This window comes from Agelaius phoeniceus, chromosome 7, assembly GCF_051311805.1.
Source record: "Agelaius phoeniceus isolate bAgePho1 chromosome 7, bAgePho1.hap1, whole genome shotgun sequence".
NCBI lineage: Eukaryota > Metazoa > Chordata > Aves > Passeriformes > Icteridae > Agelaius > Agelaius phoeniceus.
Window position 1 is genome coordinate 28,984,832 of NC_135271.1, and position 20,629 is coordinate 29,005,460.

The window sequence follows — 20,629 nt, forward strand, 5'->3', positions numbered from 1 at the left end:
CCCAGAAAAACACATATGAGCAAACACATACACTCATTAAAAATGAGTTACAACTTGAAGTAAATCATATCCAGATTGCAGTTTCTGAGATCAGAGGCAAGAATGAAATTACTTATGCCAAGACTCAAATAGCTCACAATTTACGTCGCCACATGAGGAACACCATTTTCAGATGGAACAGTCCAGGCTTCATTTGAAGAAGATATATTCATGGTTAGTTTTTAATAAAGAACGAGCCATTCCAAACCATCTCTTACTCAGCAGCCCTTCTAAAGGCACTCACACAACATACTGTTAGGAAGAAGGAGTGAAATGCATTTTCTGTTTTCATTTTATGTTATTTCATGAGCATACAATGGACAGTATGTGATGACAACTAAAGAGTTATTCTCTACTTTACTGCAGAAACACATTTTAAAATTAAAACCTATGAAAAAATCTACAGAATAATTCAGTTTTCATATCAAACAGCTGCAGTCCCTGTAACTGAAATAGTGTGTCTAAGGTTATAAATGAAAACTGTTCAGTATCATTGCTTGAGTGACAGATTAAATTCCTAATCCAGTTATGGTAATGGCCACATGTGTAGTTTAACATAAATTAAGATCTTAATTATATTTGTGACTATTTTAAACAAAATAACAAATTCCTCTGTACCTGTGAGTGTAATTTATAGCAAAGCCACGTTCATTCTCCAAAACAATCTATTTTATACTGCATCATGGCACTGCCTCTAATGGTATAATGTAATTCTTGTTGTAGAATGTACAAAGAGTGGATTCACTGGTAGCACAGAGGTTTTGAAGATAAATGAAGATTCTATTCATTCAGAGGTAATTTCATCTTAGAACTATATGAAAGATGTTTCACTCACAAACAGTACCTGTATAGCTTGGGATTTAAGAATGTTTTCAGCAACAACACAATGCTGCTAGATTGATTATGTTGATACTGCATTCCTCATCATGAAAAATTCCAGCTTTTATTCTCTTTAAAAAAAAAAGGGATTGGCAGATTTTCATTTCAGTACCAAGCTTTTGTTTAAGACTCAGCAACAAGTTCAAATTTCTGCTAATGTTTTGTCTAGAGAAAAACCAAACCATAATTCATAGACACACAGAGAAAAAAAATCACAAATCTGTCAAGGGCAATTAATCATGTCTGATTTACACATTTATTTGATTACTTGTTGAAGTAAATAAGCCAATTGGTCTGTGTAACACAATTTTAAATTGCTCAAACTTCCTTCTGTCCTTCAGGCCTAAGAACAGACAATTTTAAAAGCACTTTCCTGGAATATGTTAAGACCACTTACAAGGACATTGAGTGCACAAGCAATTAATACATATCTTAACCAAATGAGCTGCAGGCTCTGTAACCTCAGGACAGCTGTCAGAATTTCCAGAATTCTGAACATTTTAGACAGCCTTTTGAGCAAGACTATGAAACTAACTGCATAAAGATTCCAGAAGAACCTGTAATAAAAGAGACAGTCTCAACATCCACATTCCTCTTCCTGACAAGTTGGAACAGTGCAAAAGATGCTTTGAGCTGCCATTTGAGGCAAGAGGCCTGGCAGAGTGCAGCTGTATTAACCCCCTCCCTCCTACTTGGCCAGGCACTAAATAAAATGGCTTTACCTGCACCAGGCATCAATAGGGAGACAGAGCCTGGACAGACCCTCTGCTTCAGACTGAAATACACTCTCCTATGGTGATTCAGTTTTAATCTACTTCAAACTCCATTTTTCCCTCTTAAAGTTGTAGCATTGTTTTGTTATTGAGATATATCTGTGTATTGCTTTTGGTGGCTTTTTTCACTGTGATAAGCCAGATAAGCAGGAATGCTGTATAATGATAGTTGCACATGGAGAATGGTTTTAACCATGTGTCATGTCACCCAGGAGGTGTGTTTTCACTAACATTGATGGGAAGAGGGCTGAGTGTCCACAAGAGCAGAGCCTTCATTCTGTTACATTCTCCTTTCAATAGCTCAATATTCATTACTGATTAGTATTTTCCCTTAATTTTAATTAATTTTCAGTGAAAATAAAATTTCATTCAATATCAAGGCTTTGCAGCCCAAGATCAAGTGGACTTGGCTGTATAATACACTACTTCAAGTTAACAAACAAGAAGTGCAAACACCAAGATGTACCAGAGATAATCCACTTGCTACTTGAAGTTATGTTGTATTTTCAGAAAACACAAAGAATCTGAACCCAGTAAAAGCCAAAGAAATTGCTAAATTAGTCTGATTCCAAAATAAACAATGAGCAGAAGAGGAATTAAAAAACAAAAAAACCAAAAAAAAAAAAAAAAAAAAAAACCCAAAAATAAACAACCCTACCAGAGAAGTTCCACAAGATGAGAACAATTTTTGTGTTTGGTTGGTTTTTAACTACTATAGGCACCAGCACAGTTACTCAGCAATTCCCAGAAGACTGTCATCCCTTCTCTCATTTGACATGTGGTTATTAAGAGTCCAGACTTTATTGCACAATGAGAAGTTGTAAGTCCAATCATTATTAAAACAGCAAGACTCAATCAACTTCCTATATTCAACCTGCAGCCCCCTCTCCTCATTAATTACATCTGCAGTGAGAGCAGCTTGCTCTGCTGTGTGCTTGCTCTGCTCCCTCAACCAGCAGTACCTGAAACGCCATCTGTGTTGCAGGGTTGGCAACTGTGAAACAGTCAAGTTTTACTCTGACTATTACTTACTATGGCACATGGATTGCATGTGTTATTTATGTGTAGAGATCAGTGTGTGTGTCCCTCTGAGACCTGAGAGCAGCTTTACAAAGAGGTGCTACAAGGAGATTTTATAAAATACCTGAAAGACTGGCTACAACACATTCAGAGTCTAGCAGTTAAACCGTGTTTCTTAAAGATTTGGTGGTGGCTGATTCCACATGCTCTTTTGACTCAAATTGCTGATGTTTTCACCACATGGAAGTTCAACAACCTCAAACAAGTTATGCATCTGCTGTGGTGATATTGATGTGCCCCAAATCAGTAACAGGGGGAAAAAGAATGACAGTAGTAGGAAAGAAGTCCCAGGTACCAGGCTCCTGTTTCTCCTCCTATCCCTCATTCCCAAATTTTCCTTTGAGAAAGACACATATCCCCCAACTCCCACCACCCCCTTAAAAAAAACCCAAACCAATAAACAGACAAACAAGCTCTCATCAAAATAAAAAGCAAATTCCTTATGCAAAACACACTGATGTATTTAAACCTCTCTGATCACTACATATCCTACTATCGTTTCAAAATGGATCAAAGACATCCTTTCCCTGTCACAACCATGTTACACAGATTCTTCAAAATTGATACAATTCCTCAATACAGAATTATTCTATAAAGTTTAAGATCAGATATCCACCAGAGCCATATTTATAGTCATGGCTACTATCAGCTGTCCAGCTAGAGAATATTGAAGAAAAACAAGGATTTTTAATATATTATAGTTAATTTATCATCTAAGTGACATGTGTAGGATAACAATGTACTAGAAACAGTAAAGAAAAATGATGCATTAGAAAAGGAAATTTTAGGGTTATTTTGTTGGTGAGATGGGGGGGGAGGGGGGTTGTATTTTAAATACAAGCCACATATATATGTATTGCTAGATGGGAAGAAAATTCATGAGAACCCCCAAAAATACAATTGTTGGGATAAAAAGGAACACTGAGATCAATATAAAACATACTACTCAAACCAATAAACACTGCCCCATTTATTAGGTGTATCAGAGGTGATTCCTCTTTCCAGCAAAGGATAAAGCTATCTTCTTCCTGTGATCGAATTTACTCTTAGAGCTATCTCCTAGAGTGCCAGACTGGAAGGAAAAGTTAAGAGATCCTGGAAGTAGTTACCATGATCAAGTGATCCTAACCTTTTCACCAGTAATATCAGTTACAATCTCCACGTGTCCCATTTTTGGTAATGAAATGTGACCTCTTTGGACAGCCCTCAAAGACTGCCTGCTGAAGCTTCTCTGAGCTAGACCACACACAGAAGGCAAGATACAGGAGAACAGTGCAACTCCCTGCTAAGCAAAGCAGCCACAAAACTGCTTTGAAGGACAAGAACCTTACAGACATCCTGCTCCCCACCACTCTGACAGCCAGGCCTTTGCTACTAACAGGGAAAACGTCCCCTTGAGATTTGGGGTTACTGAACCTAACAGGTTAATGGAGATTACATGGACTTCACAGCCACAGAGGTGCTATTAAGTCAATTAGAGGTGCAAGTTTGTCAATTATATGGACTATTTCTAAAAACCACATTGGAGCTCCAGTCTGTACACATGATGAAATTGAAAAAAAACCTACCAGAGACACAGAAAGACGTGACGCTCACAGCTTGAAGCAAATATGCCCTGAGTTTGGGCATATTTGGGCATAGTATGAGCTGTGAGAATTAAATGACTGGCAAACATCATGAAAGATGCTACAAGACAAACGTGCACAGCAAGTGACAAAAGGTATGAACCATGCAGCTCCCAGAGTAAGTAGGCAAGCAGATACTGTACACAGACCAATATAAACAAGAATACAAGGAGCAGAAGTCTACATAGGACTTTCAAAATCCTCAAACCATTTAGGCTCTGGCACTTCAATGACAACGTAAAGCAAATCAGAGGCAGGAAGTAAGTCATTCATTTTGGCACAAATAATTCTTAAATTAATCTTTTAGGTAAATATAGTTATGTTACCTAGATAATAATTTAAAAACTAAAATTGCATCTTTAACATCTTTAGTTTAGAAAATATGATATTTTACCTGAACAGCAAGGGAAGATGCATTATCAGAAAGCAAAATTTGGTCCTCTGTTGAAAGAAAAAAAAAAAAAGAAAAAATAAACCACACAACTACAAAAGAAACAGTGCCCCTTTAGCTACTGACCTGTAACTGTAAATGATGCTGGGTTGCATTTCTTATGCATAAAACAAGGAGCACATATATAATTATTATGCAGCAGGACTAGAAAATCTATAATATAAATATTAAAAAACAGGAAAAAAATACCAGGAATTTTTCTCCCACAAATGCAATTGCACTTATCATATATTATCACCAATGTTCAATTAAAAAAAAATAAAAAACACTACAAGAAAAAAAGCAAATGCCTGACTTTTATGCCAATTACTCTCCTTCTAATCAAAGTTAAATAAAATCGCATCTTCATACCTCCTCTGGCTAAAAAGTAGAAGTATTCAGAAACCTATAAAAGCAGCTTGCAGCTAATATTGCACACTGTGTCTAGGTCTGTCACACAAAAGAAAGATGACAAGTTCACTGCAATAAAAATTCCATGCTTAGAAGACTAGAGCTGCTACCTATTAGTCTTCATTACTTTGCAGTCTTCTGACAACTGTAGCAGGCTGCTGAGCCCCAAATGGGGGCCATAATGTGATCTGATGATATATGAAGAGCTGCTAAAGGGAGAGTGAACCATCCTAGCCTATACATTTTAACAGTTCCTTTTTACTGAGAGCCCACTTTACCACAAGACTTCAAAAATCTGCTGCCTCAGCTATTGGTGCAGTAAATCTGCCAACTGTGCCTGCAACCACATCATTTTACACTGGCTACAGCAGCCAATATAATGAGTCAATAATAAACCAAGGATCTTATAGGCCATGAATAGCTGGTTTATATTGGCAGATGCAAGCATAACTAAAACTTCTGACCAAACAAAAAAACACAAAGGACTACCTTAACAGTTCCTGTGCTTCCTTCCAGTTAATTATCATAGTGCATATTTAATGTGTTTTCTAAAACTAAGGTAATTATTAATTGCCCAAACCAGGGTACCTACCCTTCAGTTGCTGATACAATGCAGCATTTTCAGGCCAAGGCTCTGCGGCTGTGGAAAGAGAAGAAATTAATTAAGCAAGCTGAATACCAATGTGCTTATAAATGCTAACTGAACACGAGTGTTACCCAGAGCAAGAATTTAGACTGCAAAGACAATGATGCAATATTTAGCCTGCCCTAAAAATGTCCCACTGACAAGCTCTCCTGCTGTACTCCTCTCCTGCTCACAGGGGTACAGCATGGAGAAGGAAGTCCCAGAATGTAATGTTGCAGGAAGAGCTAAAATTCAAGCTACATTACAGAATGGTCTTGTAATTCTGAAGCAATTGATGCAGCTATTTTCCCTTCATCATAAAGATATCCTTGTGCACATTCCCATCCTAATTCTGGCCACTCCCAAGAGCAACTATTTATTAAGATACTAAATGAAGAATTCTGGAGAGAACAGAAGAAGACACAGAGGAAAGAAACACAAACCTCCAACGTGTGAAGAATGCTTTGGGGAAATGGAAAAGCTTTCTGCCTTTTAAAGTTGCGTCCTCACAATCCTATGTAATACCCACAGAGCCAGGAGCCCAGGCATGTCAGAACTCTGCCCACCACGATGACCAGAGCTGCCTACAGCTTTAAGTCATGTACTGCTCAACCCTAAAATGGGAATGTCAATATGCATTCAAGAAACTGAATCATCAGTTCAAAACAGTTGAGCAGTTGTTAAAAAAAAAAAGGCAAGGAAATAAAAGACAATCACATCCTCTAGTTAAGAACCATTGCATGTAATCAATCATACACCATATGAATGTAAGGGAAGGCAAAAATAATAATCAGTACCAATTTACTGTTAATGGTAGCATTAAGGTAACAGTTCATCACATTTTTTGTATCCATTACATTCCTTATTAATGTCTGATTAAAAATCTGTTTTTAAGTATTGGTTCAAACCTTGCATTCTACCCAAAATAGCCATTTGTAAATAAAATTTATGTTCTAATCATGTAAATAATTTTTTAAAGCAATAGTGTATATAAATAGCTATGCGTGGATCGAGCATAAATATGTCACCAGATTAAGTAAGGTTTTGCATCTTTGCCTTTAGAACTCAAACTGAAAAAGTGCACAATTTTCTAACTACCATTCCTTTTGGATACTCATGAAGTATTAACTTTTGTGGGAGTCACACAAAATGTAAAGCTTAAAACACTGTACACAGTTTTGTGAAGGTCACTGCCTCTAACATTAAGGCATAGAGCCTATCAGAGTGATACTAGTACGGGCATGAGAAAGCAACTAATCACATTTAAGTGTCATGGAAAAATGTTTTATGTTTTATTGTAGCAGTTATTGGTTTTACACCCTGCCATTAAAGTTTTGCCCTGAAGTAAAAATTCTTGAGGTGGAAGTACATCTACATCTTTAAATAAAAAGAAACTAAGATAGTGTCTGCAGTACTACAACCTTAAGCATTTAAGATAATTTATCTAATATACATTTCCTCAAGTCCACTGAAGTCTTCCAGGAGCAAATGAAAGGAGGAAAATAAGAATGTTATTACTATATTTTAGCAAAATTATCAGTTCTGGACTCTGAGATACTTACAGAAGTAACTAAGTGACAAAGTTACAATGATCTTCTAAATGCTCCGGGCAAACAGTGAAAACATCCTTTTTACAGGCCCAAAAGGGTACAGAGAGCTTCAATTGCATGCACCCATTCCTACTGAAACTTTTTGCCTGATCCTCTTCTGACTGAAATGTCAGATTTATAACTAATTCTTGGATTCCAGCCTAAACTGGAGGTCGCCTATTTTTTACACATGGCTGAAATATTTCTGGACCGCAAAAATCAAGCAAACTTTTCCTTCTCAAACAAAAGAGCTAGGTACATTCCAAGAAATTCAGATTCTAATTCCAGTCTGATTTTGGCACTCAGCTATACACAGCCATGGAGATACAGAGATATAATACACACACGCACACACCCCACCAGCTTCTTGGCACACAGAATCCAAAACCACACTGCTGCTAAGGCATGCCATATCCATGCTATAAACTTAAATACAAGTAGAAGATTGTTTGTGTATTTTTTGCCCTTTTCAGCTTAAATCTTACTTCCACAATCTACTGATCACATACTTATTTTCATGAACCAAATCTGCTGACCCTAATTTTGTTAGTGATGATACAAAGTCTTTATCTCACAGTCCTAGTACACAAGAGCAGACACCCAGCTTGAGGGAAGGAAAGGACAAGGAAAGTTTAAAGCCTTTGCATTCACTTGCACACAGTTTAGTTGTGTACTAATATGTTTCTGATGAGTAAATGAAACAAGGACAAACAGCCAAATGAAAATCCCAGCCTTCATTACGAGTACACCTGGAACTCCAAATTCCAGCTGTTGTAAGAAAATGCATAATACACCCTGCACTTGGCACCTGACAGTCTCCAGAGTGAGGTCACAATTCTGACCATGTTTGGATGAGGTAAACACATTCTCACAAGCCTTGAACCAAAGTCTTCAGTTCTTTGTATGCAAAGAAGATCAAAGGTAACTGATTTCACTGTTTCTACACAGATTGGATTTTAAAATTATCAGTTTCACATTAAGATTCACATGTAATTACCTATATCCTAGAAAATAAACAAATTCTGCAGTATGCATTCAGAATTGCACGCAGATCATGTTCCACAATACCAGATGTACAAATACCTGTGCAATACTCTGGAAATCAAATAATTAAACACCCATTCACTATCTGTCCCATACCTTACAATTTCTACTCATTCACCCTCTTCCAAGATGTTTAGAATATGAAACATTTCTTTCAGATGAAGCAAGAAGTTTAAATACACACTGCTAGGTAAGGGGTGCAGGCTCATCAGGTCCAAGCTAAATTCAAGTAGGAGCTCCCATGCTGCCTCTGGTTAGTTCCAAGGTGCAAACATGCAGCCAAGGGACACCAGAGCCCTGCTGGGGAAGAGAGGAGCAGGAATCACTGAAGGCTTGTCACATGTCTGCACAAGAGGAGAAAGTGTGTAACATCTTTAATGTGCAGCAATGACTCTTGCCTTATGAATGTAGGTGAAGACATAATTTGTAGAATAATAGGCACTAATATTACACGCTGCTTCAGTTCTGTCATATTTCCAATCCATCAAGTTGATTAATGCTATAATAACTCCTCACAAACTTATCATTTGTGCACTAATGAAGTCAAATCCAGTTTATCCTTCGGCAACTATAATCTTCTGGTCTGTAGATGTTCATTTCCCTGCTAACCATGGCTACTGTGGCACTCGGTATATAAAGAGAAAATTAACAAATGTGATGTCAATTCAGCTTCAGAAGCTTTCAACACAGAATCACATTTACGTGTTAGATCCTACGCAACAGACATTTTTATCATTACTTGCTCACAGGATGAAATAACTGCCTGGAAGCATGCCTTACAGGAATAGCTTCTCTACATTTCTTAGAAATAAGGAACTATTTCATTCTTCCTTCTGCCTCCATAATCAGAGGAATTACTATTGTGTGGTTTTCAATGGGTCTGTCTCGCAGGCTTGCAGTCTTTAGTAAAAATTGTTTTCCCACCCTACTGAAACTTTTCCCATGATTAACAAATTCAAATATTTAGTCTTTCATGTGGATTGACTGCTGTTCAGGACAATCAAATCTCATACTATTGTCTTTCCCTACTTCTCTACCACACTGCTAGTTGATTAAAACAATAATGCCAGTTATAGGAAACAGCCTATGGGAAACAATCTGTGGGATTATTCCCCCCTCTTCTACCCCCCCCCCCCCTTAACAATGTCTGAAAAGGGCTTGAGTTCAAAAGTAACAGGGAAATAAGAATTAAAAGGATGTGGACACAGAAAACATCACTACATTAGCCTTGTAATCCTGGGTGCTGAGAATTCAGCAGACACAGCACCCCAATAAATGGGGAAGTCAAACAGCAAGCAAACCTACTCCAAATCTTCTTTGGTTTTGTGGTTGACTAAAAATGCATGAAAATTTCACTAAGCTAAATGAATTTGTTAGTCTAAGTGTTTTACTTATTAACAGTTTAGCATAGAAAATGCTGAAGATTTCAAAGTGATAACAGGGTTCTTAGTTGTCAAATTAAAAGAAAATTCTGTGAACTGGTGCACTGCACATTCCCAGTAGAGTCTGTAACTATTGAAACAGATTCCTAACTCCTCACCTGTCATATCGGAGAATGACTCAGAAAAAACATAAATTTTGCTCTTAAAAAACAACTTCCAAAGCACAGAATGAATCATGATAGTCACATCAAATTCTTTGCCACCGAAGGCATATTGCATTAGGTGCACTTTTCAGATTTTCACATAGTGTGAAATGTTTTACTTGAGCAACATTAAGACCAGAGACAGACATTCAAATAACAATCTGATTTCAATGTTTCCAGATGTTTCAGACTGACATTTCAACAATAGGACTTTACCTACCCAAATACTTTTGGGACAGTAAGAGAAAAGAACACAAATATGTGTAAGAAGACTCAAGAGCACTGAACCCCACTACCAGCAGGAGATCAGCAGCTCACCTGAAGCCTACACATCTCAGCTCCAACTAGAGCTTTCAAAACAGGACATACTACACTTGCAAACTGGTGAACCTTAATTCAAAGAATGAGAGGCAGCACTAACATTCCCCCAGTGAAGTCTGCTCAAGAGGAAGCACCATATCACTAAGATGCTCTACAGTGCCTCAGCCCCACCAATTCCTTGGCTGGGCTGCTCAGAATCTATTTATGAGAGCACAAAACTTGATTTCTACTTCTACACTCTGAATTACTGGGAAACTCTTCATCCTGTGTCAGTGCTGCCAGGATGTATGGGGGAAACAAACATTTTTATCCACCTTCCCCCAGCAGCTTCACAATGATGAAAGAGATGTAATGAAATAAATGGTTTACAGTTATGCCTTTAATCCTCTTACTTAAAAAATAAGACTCTGACTGTGAAAATGAGAAGACAAAATACTTTGCATGTTAAATTGTGGAATATGCTAAACAACATTTTAGCCACTTCAGAGGTCTAGTAAGAATAGCCAGTTTCAGCAGTAGGGCAGGCAGGCAGTGTGATTTGCCCTGTAGTCTGCCACTAGTTCAGCTTGCTGGCAAGCTGTGGCATTCTTGAATACCAGCCACAGACAAAAGCCACAGAGCTCTAGACCCAGGCATCAAGATGTTCCCTCCTGAATGAGACATGAAGTCATCAACAAGTTAAAAGTTTTTAGGAAAATACTCAACTTGAAATTAAGTCTGTTCCCAGCTCTCAGCAATACCATGGAATTCTTTTGGGACAAGAATATTTTTGGAAGGCAATGCAGATAGAAATATTTTCTGTTACAGAAGCAGCCTATGCCTAATAAGAATCAAGGCTAATAAACAGTAAATCAAGATAATTACTACCCCAAATCTCCTCCAAACTAAAGTGTACTATATTCTCAGTTTGTCACCAGTTTATTCTGTGATACCTTCTGTTTCTGTAAATGCAGTATTCAGCTGACTAACAATCTCTTCCACACAGTTCACTGTGTGCTGTTGTGTAGGCAAGGCTAGGACCTGGCCTGGGAATATCTGACCTTCTTTAACACAGCAACTTTATGAAATAAGATGTTTAGAAGATAAACTTGTGAACTTGTTATGGATCATATAAAGTAAAGACTACTCCTTCTCTAAAATCACCATATTTGCATGGATCACTTTCCTTTTCGTTACATTTTTCTTAAACACTTTGATACTTAACTTACATTAAAAAAAGAGGAAAGCTAAAACATCTGTATTTACCAGTTTGGTTCACATGGCATTAAAGGCCTGCTGTAAGAGCCAAGAGGCAAGATACCCTCTATTAAAAACAAGCAAACAAAAATACTTGGCATTAATCTGAATCACTGTATTGCAGTATTACAGCTGGAGAGATTAACTTACATATTATTTTCACACAGTTTCCTTTAGCCTCTCCCTAGGTACAGATTTGATTAAAATATAATGAGGATTCTCAAAACTGCTTTTTCACAAGAGTAAACACTAAAAAGAAATTTAGTCTTACATCTGGGCAATATCTATATCCAGCAATATTATTTACAAGACTCTAAATGTCATGAAGCAAACATTACAACAATCAGGAGGAAAAGTTACCCTTTTTGGTTTCCAAAGACTGGTGACATGGTGGGGACCTGCTGCTCAATACCAAAGAATCACAGAATATTCTGAGTTGGAAGGGACCACAATGTTCTAAATTTAGTAACCAAAAGAAAAACACATGGAAAGCTATTCCCCAGACTGCAGAAACAAGGAAGATTTATAAGACACTTGATGTTAAAATGCATCAAAGAAACAGTTCATACTCTTTTAACATAAATCTGTGTTTTCAAGCAACAATACATTGTTTAAAAAGAAAATGCCAGGAACTGATGTGTTTCTAGTATTCAGGAAATAAGTGGAGGGGTACATTTTGCCTAATGCAGTGAAGCTGCAGCCACTTTGGAACCAAAGCAGTTAAATGTCTACATCTCATACATTAAGAGTGACCAATAAAGGAAGTACAAGAAAGGTGTATAAGCTTCCTTAAGACCTACCCAAACTGAGTTCAACCCACCCAAACTGAGTACACATCAATTTCATGTAATTGCCTGATCCTGTAAACTAACAAGGGCCAAGAAAAAACAAAAGCATCAGCAACTCCCTGTCTCTGCTGAAAAAGGACCAAAACATGTTTCATAGTGCCTTGCCAAATGAAAACCAACTTTCACACTAGTTAAACACTTTGCATTAAATCATGTATCAAAGAATTACATCATTTGCTTAAATCTGTCTCTGGCCTCCTCTGTAGAGATATTACAGTTCAGATAAAACATGACTGTCCAGTAATTATTGATTGAGCAGATATTCAATGTAAAGACTCAATCTCAGCAGCAATTCTCAAACTTGAGTTTCCTGTAGCTGTACCACTATGAGAGTCAGCATGAGACACTACTGCAGCAGCCATTTAACATGACATAATCTGCTTCTTCACCCTCCAAGAAAGCTATTAATTGCATGTATTTAAGCAATAGTCCAATTCTGTTACTGTCTTTGAGTTGACTTTCAAGAGTGTACACATCTGTGGTTCAATCCTCCAGGGTGCTTTGCACTCTTGCTGCTCAGACAGGCCACAGGAGGGAGATCCTGTCAGGAGACAAGGCCAAAAAGATCTCAACAAAATCAAGTCCATAAATAAAAGTTCTTCCTAAATCAACATCTGGATTTCTTCAGAAAAAATCAGACAGCGTGCCAGCTAAATGATCTCAAAAGATTTATTTATAAAGTCCTGACAAGCTGGAGTTATTTTACTTATTTCTGATATTAAGCATAAGTGCTTCATCTCAAAGAAGTTCTGTAATTCTTAAAATTAGCTTTTTATAGATCTCTAAATCAATCCCTTCCCTTTGTGCTACTTAACTCCCTTGCTCCTCTTTGGTCCTGACCCAAGAAGTCAAACTTCAAGCACAGAAGCTGTGCAGAGCAGGACAGTGGAGATATGATACTTATTAATGCCCTATTGGACTGGAACATTTCTTAGCCATGATATCTACATTTGTAGATATGTACATTTTTAAATCAGTCCTTTGAAAGCTCTCCTAGCCTGTGACCCCTCTTTTCTGTGGTAGTCTGAACTCTTCCTCCCCTAAAGATGTCTGGCAGGCAGTCTGACCCCCACTTCTGTGGAGTGCCCCCAGGAGCTCCCAGCTCCCTCGTTCACAGCACCCCTGCTCTGGTCCACACACACCTGTCCCACCAGACAGGACCCAAGCATCCCATAGCTGCTCCAAAAGCTGCTTCCCACACACAGTTCCAGCTCACCCAGCCCTGGCCCCTCTGGCCTTTCATTAAGGCTCCCCTCCACTGTCTCATTCCCATAACCCTGAGCACAGCAGCACCAGTCTTGCAAAGTGCCAGACGAGCTGAGCTCTGCAGGCAGGAGAGCTCTGCAGGGTACAAGTGCAGACAGTCAGCACTGTGCAGCCAGCCAGGGGTTGCTGCCAGCAAGGGGAAGATGCTGCCTTAGGCCCCTGGGCCTTTAAACCAGCCACAGCAGACAGTGGCATTTGCCATAGCACCTCTCAACTCTCCCTCACCTCCGGGAAACACTGCACACTCCCTGCTTCAGAACCTGAAAACATTATCCTATTCTCTTAATCATACCCTCACAGTCTCCCTCATTTCTTTTCCAAGGCTTTCAGTGAGAACACTCCAGTGCATCCAGAGTTTCTCCAATACAGCATTCAAATGCCAAAAAAACCACACATGCAGTTGAGCTTTGGAAGTTCTTGCTAGGAATGCAAACACTACATTGGCTTCACTGTCATTATACCACAGCTAGAAGGCAGAACTGCTAAAAATTCCCACCTCTCAGCATTTTTACTTTCCAATTCAGTATGTACAAACCAATTTTTTTAGTTGAGCTCCCATCCTCCCCAATGAGACTTGTCCTGCATTCTCTGCAGCATCATTGGAATTTTTTCCTTTGATGTTTCCAATACTTCCTGAGCATTTCATGGTTTTTATTACTACATATAACTTCTTAAGGTTTGTGTTAAAACATCCATGTTCATGTGATATCTATGTCATCTTCTTAATAACTAAAGACCAGACAGTAAAAGTAATAATAAGAAAAATTTGAGAGCATGGTGTGTACTTTCTCTCTGTGCTCACCATGGCTTGCATGCAGCTGCAGTTTCTCACTCCCTTTCAAAAGGGACAGCTGAAAATGCCCAGCAGCGTACAACATGTGATGCCTGCTCAACTAGAGCAAAGAACAGCAACCAAGCTCTTTCATTTATTCTTGTTTTGAAAAAAAGGTGACTCAGCTGGTCCAAACCTACAGGAACAGACCAGGTTAATGCCTCAGGACAGTCAGAGAACAGAGCACCCAAGGAACAGAAAGAAAAAAGGAGTGAGAAAGAGAAGAAAAATCTGATTCCTCTCCAAAGTTGCTCCCATTATTTGCTTTTTTTTTCCTATGACCTCTTGAGCTGAGGCTCCAAAACAGCACTCCCATCCAAACCACTTGCCATGGTTTCATCAGCCAAGGAAAGTTTACTTTCAAATTCAAACTAGACAATATCAAAATAGGTGCTATATTTGGTTTACTGATTTTGTTACCATTATTTCTAGAGCAATCTCATTTCTGGAATGAGAAAAGAAGACATTGCTTTAACAGAAAACATGTAACAATAAAATGCTGATTAGAGAAAGACTGCTTAGTCTTAATGGAGACAGAAACAATTATAGAAGCATGCTCTATTATAAACTGTAATTATGCTGCTGCTTAAAAACAAGAAATAACAACATTTCAAAATGAAATATGTACTATACTACAATAATTGTGAAAGTAATGTTTTCCCCGACCTAAAAAAATAGATTGGATTCACTCAAAGGATTGGTGGAAACCAAGTCATGAAACATGTCTGAGCATAAATTGGCAGGAGAGACATAAGAAACTTGCTTATTGAAACTGAACAGGAGTTAAAAGGGATTCCTTTCAGCTTGATTACCAAATGAAAAGCACACATGTAAAAAACTCTGTAAGATAAAATCATGTAGCCTGACAGATTTGGTATTTTCAAATAAACCCGAATTTTTCATTACAAGAACCTCTGCAGCAGGCTTAAACAATCTCTGCTGACAACAACCTATTTTAAGCAAGAATAACTATTTTTTTCACCTCACACATGGAGGAAGTGCTAACACTTACCTATGTGCATTTTGATGCAAAAAATGCATACTCAGTTTAAATATCGTGCCTTCGTGTATGGGAACAATTTAGGGGGTCAGGTTTTACTCCCAATGAATTTTTTCTCACTCAGATTGAAACTTGTCTCAATACACAAAACATGCATGTCAAAGATTTATTTGGACTCTGGCATGCCACACTGGAGGCAGACTCGCTATGAACATAAAATACCTTAAGGCAGGAGGGCACCTGCTTTTCACACTGCATTCATTTCCCTTAGTATTAAAACCAGCCTAAGACCCTTGGACAAAACAGCAATAAATAGGAGTCATTTTCCAGAGATGAAAGGACAAGCAACAATTATTATTTTCTCTCTTTTGAAGACTGACCTAAAACTAATGTATTTTGGGGGAAAAAATAAAGCATATTGAGTAATTCAGTGATCAATTAAATGTATGCTCAACAATCATTTAGAGATTATTTGAGCAGTCATCTTCTCAAAACTACTAGAGTTAGATTAATGTTGTAGACCACTTGAAAGCTGGCACTCTAATTCTTCTTACAGCATAAACATTCATTTCCCATCCTGTTAATATGTGATTGATGCTGAGCTACTCTAAATAAATTCTCTACCATATTATTCAATTAATATTTTCTACAGTTTAGAAATGGATGATTTAAACTGTGATGCCTCTTTCTCACGAATGCTTACAACTCATGAGGCTACGGAAATACATGTTTATTATTCCTTGAGACATCATATCAACCTCTTTGTATTTCTGAATGAGCAAATGGCTGAATGCCACTAATGCAAGCATGACACTCCACGCAGGTGATTCAGTCATTGCCTTGTGTTTAATCATTAAGGCATTAGAGCAGGAGGCTGTGCTCAGCATGGTCAGGTGAATGCTTGTTGCTCAGAGAGGATGCAGAATTACTGCAGCACTGCAAGTAGCTGAGAACTGATGGGCACAGAACCACCGAGGCTGGAAGGCGCTTCTGGGATGTCCAGAGGAAGCCACAGCAGGTTGCCCACCTCCACTCTCCTCCAGGGATGGAGACTCCACAACTGCACTGAGCAATCTGCTCCAATGTTAAATCATCCTCACACTGAAAGAAGGTTTTCTTACATTCAGAAGGTGTTTTCTGGGTTTCAGTTTGTGCTGAGATGGTGAAGTGAATGCACAAGGCACACGCAAAGTGAAGAGAGGTATTACTTTAAAAAAAAAATCCAAATACCTACACAAAAAGTTGGTGTGCAAAATAAAGTTACAACCCTCTTGTCTACTAAAACCCTCCGCTAAGCTTTTAAAACATTTCTAGAAAACAAATTGTGCTGAGCTGATTGTCTTAAATACCTGTATGTAAGGACTCATGCATTATAGCTGTTATATGCTAAGAGCAGCCGCAGCTCATTGCACCTGCTGTGATAAAGGGACATCTTCATGAATAGGAACCCAATGAAAAGCCAATGAAATCTCATTTTTAGGAACATGGAAAACATTCTCAATCATTCACAACCACAGATATGGGATAAGATGCTATTAAAACAAGTGTCGTTGTTAAGCAGTATTCTTTCCTTGCAGACACACCATTTTTCTTCCTCACAAATATTCCTAGATCTGGGGGATATCTTCTTAGTACCAGAATTAAATACTCCCTATGTCTGTGTTAACATCTCAGGAAATCCAGCTGTGTGGTGGGCATTGGCCAAGATCCTGGTTAACCTTTAAATCTGAAAATTCTTTCATATGAACAAATTGAGCACTGTTGCCATTATTTACTTTCAATCTGGTGTCTAATACAGACAAGCTACAAAGGTCACAACCCACTGGAAAATGTATCTTTTCTTTTTAAGGCAGATAACTGCTTTTGAAATGGTGAAACAGCTTTTTGAATAACAGAGCAATGAGATGCCTACACACAGTATAGTCTTGAGTTTGTGTTTATAATTCCAGAAAAAATAAATATTAGCAAGCTGTCACTCTAGAATATTCATAAAGGTTACAGAGCAGACAGGAAAATCAAGATTCAGCCATGTACGCCATTATTCTTGTATTTCACAATATAAATAAAATATACTAAAGAGATCACAAAGGCAAGTAAGTACCCTTTTCTCCACATCCCAAGGATCCAGAGCTCTGGCCCTCAACATAAGCATGGCTTGTGCTAGCATCTGAGTATTAGCAAGTGCCAACTCAAGAGGCCAGCACAACTTTCAAGCTTGTCGATGGGTACTTCTACAGACCCAGACTGAAGACCCACCACCTTCATATGACCTACAAGTCAGGGCACACTCATAATAGAGATTCCTATGTGGAGGCCTCTATCAAGTGGCAGAAGACCCAGCTCCTGAGACAAAACTCAGCATCCTTCTCAACAGGTCCGTATTAATCAACATGCTGCTCCCTTGCAGTATTTATTGTCTGGCAGTTTGCATAGCAGCAAAAATTCCAAAACAGGGAATAAGAAGAAAGGAGAAACTGACCAAGGCACTTATTTTAAGCATGCAACACACTAACTGGCTTTTGAACTTACTAGCCAGGCATTATCTAAGGTTCATGTTTTGGTTTTTTCCTTGAGAGCATATAATTATAATGTTTTGCTAAACAGCTCCACAGTGACACACACTTCTTTCTGTTTTAGCTCAAGGTCACGTTCGGCGCAGACGGCGCAGCTGCAGCGGCTCCCGAGAGCACTGACAGGTAGCAAAGGTCCCGCCACACGCCCGAGTCGCCCCGCACAGGGGACACCGGGGACACCGGGGCACAGCGCGCACCGCGGGGCACGGGCCGGGCACGGCGCCGCACCGAGCTCTCCCACGCAGCGCGGCTCAGCGCCAGCTGCCGCAATTAGAAACACGGTTTGCTGGACCACTGAGGAAAATGAATCCGTTTCACAGAAGTTATTAAATTAAAGTAACGATGCGCCCCGACACAGCCGGGGTTGGGGAGCCCATAGAGGAGGGGACCTGGTGGCCGCGAACGGCTGCGCTCGCAGAGGAGCCGTGCGGAGGGACCTGGCCCCGTGCTCCGGACCGGGCTCCGTGCGGCCCCGCTCCGTGCGGCCGCCCCCCGCCCGCCACAGTCCCGTCCCCGCGGCCCCATCCCGAGGGGTCACCCCGGCACCGAGGCCGCGGGAACCCGGCGCCGCCGCCGCCCTCACCCCGCGGCTCGGAGCGCGGCGCCCGGCGCGGCCCCGGAGTCCCGCCCGCCCCCGCCCCTCACCGGCCAGCTGAGTCACGAAGGCCTCGGCCACCAGCGACATGTCGCGGAGGGAGGGAGGGAGGGCGGGCAGGCCCAGGGCACGCACAGGAACTGGGCGCCGCGCCGCCGGCGGGGCAGCGACTGCATCCGGGGCCGGGGCGGGGCCCGCGGCTCCCCCGCCCGCGGGGCGCCGGGCCGGGCCGGCCGGGCGGGAGCGCCCGGGGATGCTCCCGGGGGAATCCCCGAGCACCCCGGCCTGCGAGCGACAGTCACTGCCCTCCGCTATCCCAGCCCGAGGGCAAACCCCGGGAGCTCCCGGCGGGGCGCTGCCTGCTCAGCCTCTGCCCCCTTAGCTTGGACATGGGGCACAAGGGAACGGAGCCCCAAATGCTTCCCGAAGCGTCTCGGGGACGATAGGTTAGAAATAAAGGGTGTAACTCCCTTTTCTTCGTTCCAGGTTGGGAGTCTTAATTCCAGAAGACAAACTCTGCTTTTTGGAACATACACCTTGCCTTGAAGCAACAATAAATTTGTTGGTCTTAATTCTGTAATATAAAGACTACTTAAGTGTTGGAAAATGCTATAAAATTAAATACTCAGTGTGTTGATTGCAGAGAAGATAAAGGATATGTGAATTACTTGTTTCATTATCTCACAGTCCCTCTTGATCCTCATTTCTTTAGCAACACTTTAATAAGAATTAGAATATCTCATTTTATCAAGTATGACTTACACTACTGTGAAAGACAGATAGCACAACATTTCAGTCTTGTAAAATCTTAAATATTTTATGTACAAAGGACATGGGACATAAACATGTATTAATGTTTGTAAAGTATGTGAAACTGCCCTGGTGACACTTATTCTTGAATCATTCTTCACATGAGTATATTGAATATATTCTTCACATGATAGTGGAAGCATGCTATTAGAGCAGTAGCAAAAGCAGAAGAGCCAGTAGATACATTGGAACAATGGACTGAGGACTTAGAACAGTGAAGTTTAAGAGAACTGATTATTTTTAAATGATGATGAAAGCTTCATTTCTAATTACAGCTGTAAGTTGAATAGCATTGAAATTACAGAAACTCTGAGCAGTCTTGAGAAGCTGAGTGGCTTTGCATTAAGAGATTGCAAGAGTCTAAATTAAGCTGGTTTGTGCTGTTTGAGTTCTTTCATCATCAGAACTACTTAGAAGGATAAAAACACAAGCCATGGGGCAAAAGGCCGAGCTTGAACTAAGGATAGGCTAGGCCAAATCCATATCTTAGCAGCCAATTAAAAAATAATGTTTCTTTGAAGAGCTCAGTTTGATACAAAGATGTCATCTGCAGAAATGGAGGCAGATGATGCAAAATAAATCAGGGTACAAAAATCAGGAAGTAATCTAGCAAGTATGAACAAATAAATATCAACAGAAATCTGCTGTCAAATCCAAATAATTAGCCAAAACAGGAGGAAAAGTGAGTGGTGCCCAGGCCATGCCTCCAACAAGTGGCAGAACACAGACACTCGGGCTTCTGTCTCTGGGACAGGAGGTTGGGGCAGTAGTTTTGTTTCTGCATTCCCAGTCCTTCTCCCTGCTCCAAATGAAAGGACTGTTTTAGCAGAGCACCTTGTAGGAAATCCTACAGGGAGGTCTCCAGGGACAATAGATGGGAGCAATGAAACTGGCTGCATCCCCACCTTCAACTTTATTCAGTATGCCTCTCTCCTCCAGCTTTTCAGGGAAATGCATCAGTCTCATGATGAAGCCTGGCTTCCTGCAGGATCTGCATGTGAGTTGTTTCTTCAGATGGCCTCACCATTAACAAACTTTTCTGGTAATTCTTGCTCCATGCCATGGAAA

At 39.9% G+C, this 20,629-nt stretch overlaps 1 protein-coding gene across 1 annotated transcript in view; it reads right to left on the reverse strand.

The window, feature by feature from the left end:
• The window catches only part of MTX2 (metaxin 2), a 30,069-nt gene extending 10,955 nt beyond the window's left edge, over nucleotides 1-19,114 (reverse strand). Inside the window, exons 1-3 of the mRNA XM_054636444.2 lie at nucleotides 18,802-19,114; nucleotides 5,830-5,877; nucleotides 4,791-4,837 (exon numbers count right to left, since the gene is read on the reverse strand). Coding sequence (XP_054492419.1) covers nucleotides 4,791-4,837; nucleotides 5,830-5,877; nucleotides 18,802-18,841 — 135 coding nt within the window. The 5' untranslated portion in view covers nucleotides 18,842-19,114. The remainder of the gene's footprint in view (nucleotides 1-4,790; nucleotides 4,838-5,829; nucleotides 5,878-18,801) is intronic.
• Nucleotides 19,115-20,629: the final 1,515 nt, after the last annotated feature.